Here is a 7,575-nt window from a genome sequence, read left to right on the forward strand (position 1 = left end):
CATGTTACCACAAAACAGTTTTAACACATAGAACATGGCATTACCAATAGTTGCAAATACTCTCCTGTTTCGTCGAGACCAAATTATATGTGCCTTCAATGTACGTATATTGAACAAAGAATATAAAAGACAAACAATACAAAAAACGAAGATGTGATATGATTGCCAATGAGAGAACTCTCCACAAGTCTAATTCTCAATAAACAAAACATAAAATTGAGCAACACACAACCCGCCAAAAACCAGGAGTGATCTCTGATGCTGCAGATGGGTAAACAGATCATAGTTCACATGTATAATTTGTTGCTAATTTACGTACACATTTTGTGATACATGTACTTATTTTAAGTTTAATTCTATGAGCTCACATTTGAGGATATGAAAACTAGATTTAGTCCGTTGATCTGGAAGACCAATTAAATACTCATATATGAAGTTTCAAAATTCGCTGACATACAATCGACTCATCTCCTAAGCGTGTACATTTCTAACATCATCTTTTGGTAAATATTGGTTTGGATTCTAAATGCCGTCGTCAAAGTTGAACTAATTTTATTTGGCTACTCTTTTACACCCCCTTTTTGTCTATTAACTTCTCACGAGTTCAAGAACCACCATATATTTATGTCGTTTACTTTCTACTTTTGGGTTTGAGTGTTTAAATAAATTCTAAATTAGAAATGCGCTTCGGACGCACGAAATTTTAATTCCATATAATACATGTAACACGAATGTGAATTATCAATCGAGTGGCTGTGGTTAACTCCGGAAACTACATCAAGCTGTTTAAAAGCCAATAAAAAGATTTTAAATTATATAAACGTTTTAATTATATCGATGACAGATGTATCACAAATGTTCATCCAATCACTGCTTCTCCAGGGTATCTGAAAAATGATTGTTCGAATATTTTTAAATATTCTGAATTTGGTTTTGTTATCATATACATATTGAGATGAAAATCAATCGTATAATGTAATGCACATCCTCCTATATTTGTGTACTTGATAGTTACCAGTATCACTGGTTGACTGTTAGCCAGCCCAGATCAATAGCCAGTTCTACTGTACAGTCATTGAAAGACGTTAAACATCATTGATACCTAGTTTAATATTTATTATAATCTATTGAATGGTTCTAAATACTGCATATGTTCTAACCTCAAGAAACGATTACTATTGTCTTATTAGTTAAAATGTTTGGATTTTGCGGTTCTCGATGCTCTCCACGTATTACTTCATTTAACATTGGCCATACATTTTTCATTCGAGCATCACTGGTGAGACCAATTTAGACGAATAACATGTTTGACGTACCAAATTATTGGCCTCTTTGGTGAAGTTGTCAAAGCTACTTGACCCTTACTTTTTCATATATGTTAGTGTTGGAAACTATCATATCCTCACAAACCCCTTAAACAGAATATCTCGTGTTTTTGTACTCAAATTTCAACACAACATTGTTTAATGCAAAAATAAACATACTCCGATTCACAGATATAACGATAGTTAGTGGTGCACTGTTGATCATCCCACTGATAATCAGCTGATTTCCAGATAAGGAGACAATCTTGGCTGTTAGATGCATCATCTGGCTCCCCTGGGGCCCAATCGGATACCGTGAAATTTTCTCCCGTACTTGACCATTGCCAGAAACCTTCAATCACATCATCACGTCCTCCTAACCAATAATCTGAAAACATAAATTAGTTAAAAAACGAACTGTGTGCATTTGCCTGTAAACTAAATATTTGGCACTTATAATTAATTACATTGTGTAGTTTGCTATAATTAGTTCAGTAAGATAATAATAAGAATATGGGTTGTCCACACTTAAAATCATAACTTTTCTTATTATACACGTTTTCTTCTTTCCATCGATCATATATATACATGTAATTTAGGTTTGTGTTCTTCCGGTTCTATAATGAACTGCACTCTTTATCGTGTGTAGACAAACGTTTAACATATATAATGTCGATGCCCCTGACACGGGCGGGCTGTTAAAAAAACCATGAAATTGTGGTCTAAACCGTCTTCCGGTTCTATAATGAACTGCACTCTTTATCGTGTGTAGACAAACGTTTAACATATATAATGTCGATGCCCCTGACACGGGCGGGCTGTTAAAAAAACCATGAAATTGTGGTCTAAACCGTTATTGTCCCGCTAGAATAGTTATCTTTTACAGTGCATTTCTTTAAATTAATAAATGTTAAGTAAAGCAAAATCCACACCTGCGCTATCTCAAAGAGGGACGAAAGATACCACAGGAACAGTCAAACACATAAATAAAAAATAAACTGACAACGCCATGGCTTAAAATGAAAAAGACAGACTAAAAAACAATAGAACACATGATACAACATTAGAAAACTAAAGAATAATCATAACGAACCCCACCAAAACCAGGGGTGATCTCAGGTGCTCCAAAAGGGTAAGCAGATCCTGTTCCACATCTGGCATAGATTTTATAAATGTGGCGAAGAACAAATACAATAGAATATTTAGAAACTTTATCATCTCTTACTCAAAATATGGATAACTAAAAGTTCAGGGAATGTTTAATTCATTTTGAACGCTTATCTGGAGACATAACATTTTTTTATCTTTTCAACTACCACTGTACGTGTTGCATTTATAACAAAGTATAAAACTATACCATAGCCGTAAGATTTTGCCATCTGACGTAAGTATGCCATCACGTCAACTGAGTTAACTTCAGCAATTCTAGCACTGTGCGCTCTACATGACCCCTGCATATACATAAAATAAAATATATCATTTACATATTTATATAAGATGTGTTTTTGAAAAAAAAAGTATTAAAAAGATTAACGCGCAGGGTAATTCGAAGTTCACTACCCCGGCCATGTGTAAATTTCCAACAAATTTATGGCGTCTATGACTTATTTCTGAAATAATTATTGTCAAAACCAGAGTAAAACAGGAAACTGATTTATCATTTTACTTTACCATAACTTGCCAGAAAACTTAAGCTCACGTTTTCTGTTTCAATTGTAAACGATATTTTATTTCGTATTTTGTCTGATGACTTACGTGTGCGTTGTACCAGTTCAAAGCGTTTGTACTGAACAAGAAGCAGGAAATATCATAATGCACCCATCCTAGAGGACATTCGGCATTCACTTCGTTTGGAAAAAAAAATACTGAAAATTAATAATTGTAAAATATTTATAAACCAAACAACAGTTTTGGAACAGGAATTTAGTTACATCATTTAATCATAATTTTTTTTATATATTTTATCGGTACCTCTGTTAACTTTTCTAAGAGGATCTTAAATAAACCATAAAGGCCGTACTTTGACCTATAATGAGTTTACTTTTACAAATTGTGACTTGCATGGAGTTCTTTTATCTCTATATGTACATGTACCGATTTAAAATACTTTTTATCAGCTTGTAACTCATATGGATTGCCTTGTTTTATCTTAAGAAAGTGTTCAATGACTAGTGAAATGTTTTTATCAAATAAAAAATATAAATATAAACTTGTCAATTTATTTATCCGAGTTTTCAGATTTCAATGAAAAGAATAGTTTTAAAGCATTCCCAAAGAATTTTTATTATGTTAAATGTTCAAAATTGTGCCAAACAATTTGCAATAATTTAATTTTGGATGTAACGCGTTTTCTGATTGGCTGACGTTATTTTGTTATCAGCCCATAGACATAATTTTGTCATGTGACCGTGACGTCATCAACATTTTTTCATGGTTTTCTACGGTTTAAAATGGAACTTTTAGAATAAAAATTTTTTTTATCTGTCTATTGGAAATAACACAAAAAAACGTGCTACGCGCGTTCTTCAGTGTGCATCAAATTTGTTATGTTATTTCTTCATAGACAGAAAAAATATTACAGTCATTCCCTAAAAAGACTCCAAGTACACACATGAAGATGTAAAATTCATTTAAGAATGGAAGACATTTCACAGAGGTCCTAGTGTAGGATATTTTGCTTCTGCCTTAAAACCTTATGCTTACTTGCTTAATACTGTTGCCCCTCGGCGGAGCATAGGCCACTAACGATATTTTCCACCTTGTTCATAAAACCATATAATATAGTAATAATTGCTAGATAAAAGCATTTCAGATATTGTTTTAGATTAATTGGAGATGAACATCTATAAATAATAAAAAGCGTTCCTCTTACAATAAATAAAACTGGTGGCATAGCAGTGTCTACTGCCCCTTAGATGTGGATTATTAAAAGAAGGTTATAATAAGATAATCATACTAGTACTGTCTTCTTAAAATAATTGCTACAGTCTGTGTTCGAAATTTACCAATGAAAGATAACATTATAATTATAAGGCTTCTATGTAAATTAAACGCATTGCTTTTCTAAGTTTTCCTTGGTACTTTGATTAAAACAAGCCACCGGATTAACAGTTTGTTTAAAGAAAAGAAATGTATTGAACCTATTGTTTTCTATTTATCCTCTTTCTCATAAATGTTTTCATTATTGCGCAGTAAATCTACAACTTAATCAATTGCATGGTGTCATATGTCCAAAAAATATGTCTTGTAGTTACTACGAAAGATATGACGATTTAATAAAATGTGCATCAAAATAAAAATAAAAAAGCGGTGACCTGGAAGTAGACCATTGAAGGAACACATAGACAGATAAAGTGTGATGTCGTGCATTGGTGTCATACATGCAAAATTTATGACATGCAGTTTCAGAGAAAAAGTTATCGAAATGTTTTACGAACCTTTGCAGCTAGGTAACGTTCTAATAAACTCAATCATTCTCAATAACTCTTCAAATGTATAAATATTAAAACAGCGGAAGAATTATTTCAAGTGCAATTTAATTACCTCCGATTACGTTACATGTACCCTTAATGAGGATGGTGCATTGATAATGAAACTTTATTGCTTACCCTTTTGTGTGATACAATCCGGTTAAAATACATATCCTGCGTATAGGCGTTGCTCACAAAGCTTGTTAGCAAAGTCTGTACACCGGACTTTCATCAGATTGACAGCAATCAAATTGCTACGCATAACTGTATATATACGGTATCACTGTTGCAGTATGGACATATGCATCGTTATTAAATAAATCATTTTATTATCGACTCCTTGGAGTCGATATTAAGAATTGAACGATGGACAGTTAGTGCGTGAATTTTTCTTGCTACCTGATTGGAAGATATTTCGAGACGTGAATAATCAAAGTTCATTGATTAGTTAGGACAATCCAAACCTAGTAAATGTCCTTCAATCCCGTAGAGTATCGGATTTGTCCTCTTTATTTTAGCCATTTAGATTTTGCCTGGGAGCTTATTCACAAAGCATCCGTTAGCTAACGGACCCGTTAACATTTCCGTTAAATTTCCGCTAATTTTATTTTGTATTCACAAAGCCTCCGTTAATTAACGCACCCGTTAACGTCTCCGTTAAATGTTCAAAGTGGACACTCACAATTATAATTCATCAAATAAAGATATTTCCATAGATAGGAATAAGAGGATCATAAGACATGTCCTAAGATATATCGTATGACAAGTCTTAGGAATGCTTCGTAATACCGACCCCTGGACATTAACTGTATCAAAAAAGGACAAAACACACTAACATGAAGGAATAATAATAAAGTTATGAAAATATTATTGAGGTCAATAACATCTATTGCGATAATAGAAATATATCCTTATTTTTCGATTTTGTACAAGTTAAAACCATTTTGAAGCAATATTTTGTACAGGTTATAACATGTTTGAGGTACTTTTGTACATGCTATAACTTGTATTTTTGCATTATACAAGTTATAACATGTACAATATTTTTGTACATGTTATAACCTGTACAAAATCGTAACTTGTACACGACATATACATGTATTTCCCACGACAATTAACACATTTTCAAATTATTTATCTATGTTCTCAAAAATAATGTTCATGCATATTTTTGGGTGAAATCGATGTACATAACAAACGATAAGGAATGTTATTTTGCGTTTAGTTATCAGTTAAACACAAAAGCCACGTGGGTAGAAATGTTTGTGGCAACAATACACTGAAATACCCTCACGGTCATTTGATGTAAAAATCGATTTTACTTAAAGTACTATTTGCACCATTTACTTGAGTGTACTTTTTTTGTGTTTTTTTTTATTGCTCAGTGGCATACCGGTATGTTGTTCATATTCGTTAAATCGAGAGCAAAAGAAGAAAAACATACTACCGTTGGTAGGTTTTGCATCAGAGTTGACCGAACGGTATAAAGGGCGAATAAGTGAACTCCCTAAAAATAATAGCGTATCCACGTGGATAAGAGGAGACATTTTTTTTTTGTAATAGGCATCTTTCAGACCACTCGTGCAGGGTGTGTACGCTACTTATATCACAAGCCTATTAAATTAAATAAAACATATAAAAAAAATAGTTAAATGAACAAATTAAACCTAAACAAGTTTGTTTTCGATTGAGGTTTTCGACGTATTGTAGCATATTGTCTTGAATGCACAACCGCTGGAAAAAGTTAACACTATTATTATAAAAATGTAAATAAACTCTTTGATCATTGTAGTGTCGAGTCGATTTATAAACCAATGAAAACACCCGACATATCAATTACGTCTAATGTGCATATTAACGCACCCGTTAATAGCGCACCCGTTATCTCAATGTTAACGGACACGTTTGTGAATACCACGTTAATTTTTAACGGACGTACCCGTTAACGTCTCCGTTAAGTTAACGGGTCCGTTAGTTAACGGATGCTTCGTGAATAAGCTCCCTGGTCATTATTCATGCATATTCATGATATTGGTACACAGGTAACTTTTATCTATAAATAGTCGAATCTTCTGGAGGTTGATAAATAACAATGTTAAACGATATATACTACTTCATAGCGTGCGACCTCACGTGTGTGGTAAAATTTGTTGATTGATGCACGTACGTGGCTATTCTAGTAAATGAGTTCATCTACAAAGCGAGAGCACTTTCCATTTTCATCAGTTAAGAGTCGACTAGCCCTTTTTGAAAGGCTAATGCTTGTGGTTTAATGGATTGATATTGGAGAAAATTAACACGCCCTTTTGCCTACACACCGCATGCAAGTGTTTAGATGGTATTGGATGCAAGACATCTTATAAAATTTAATGATTTTTAAAGGTGCAATTTTGTTGACTCCTGGTTTCGGACAGATGCATACCGATGCAGCGAATTCAAATTTGAATATATGGAAAAAAAACAAGGATCGACTTTTCTGACTTTTGTCATGGTACCAAAATATTGTTAAAAAATAAGAGATAAAAGTCGCTAACCTGATAGAGTACACAGAATAATTGCACACACTTTATTCATTCCGAATTTATTGTTTTATCTTGAAGTTAGGTGTACAGCTTATCATTATTATCTCTAGACGGCATACAAGAACATGTTGTCCGATTGATCAAATATCCGCTACTTTAAAAAAATCTTCAAATAGACAGCGAACAGGAGCATTCTATTTGAGCTACGATGAAATTTAAAAAACTTTTAAAAAATGTATCCCTATACTCAGTAATATTACATGCAAAGTTTTTATTGAG

At 33.0% G+C, this 7,575-nt stretch overlaps 1 protein-coding gene across 2 annotated transcripts; it reads right to left on the reverse strand.

The window, feature by feature from the left end:
- Positions 1 to 812: 812 nt before the first annotated feature.
- On the reverse strand, positions 813 to 7,417 carry LOC134705176 (perlucin-like protein). 2 transcript variants are annotated; one of them, XM_063563933.1, is made up of 5 exons: positions 7,309 to 7,417; positions 3,060 to 3,169; positions 2,662 to 2,755; positions 1,485 to 1,692; positions 813 to 887 (listed from the first exon to the last, which is right to left on the reverse strand). In XM_063563933.1, exons 1-5 carry the CDS (start codon positions 7,346 to 7,348, stop codon positions 860 to 862), a joined length of 480 nt encoding a protein of 159 aa, XP_063420003.1. In that variant the 5' UTR covers positions 7,349 to 7,417; the 3' UTR covers positions 813 to 859. The 2 variants fall into 2 exon arrangements, with proteins under 2 accessions (XP_063420003.1, XP_063420001.1); XM_063563931.1 differs by lacking the exon at positions 813 to 887 and having other exon boundaries at positions 1,415 to 1,692.
- Between the last annotated feature and the right edge of the window lie 158 nt (positions 7,418 to 7,575).

The sequence above is a fragment of the Mytilus trossulus genome, chromosome 2, assembly GCF_036588685.1.
Source record: "Mytilus trossulus isolate FHL-02 chromosome 2, PNRI_Mtr1.1.1.hap1, whole genome shotgun sequence".
Lineage (NCBI taxonomy): Eukaryota > Metazoa > Mollusca > Bivalvia > Mytilida > Mytilidae > Mytilus > Mytilus trossulus.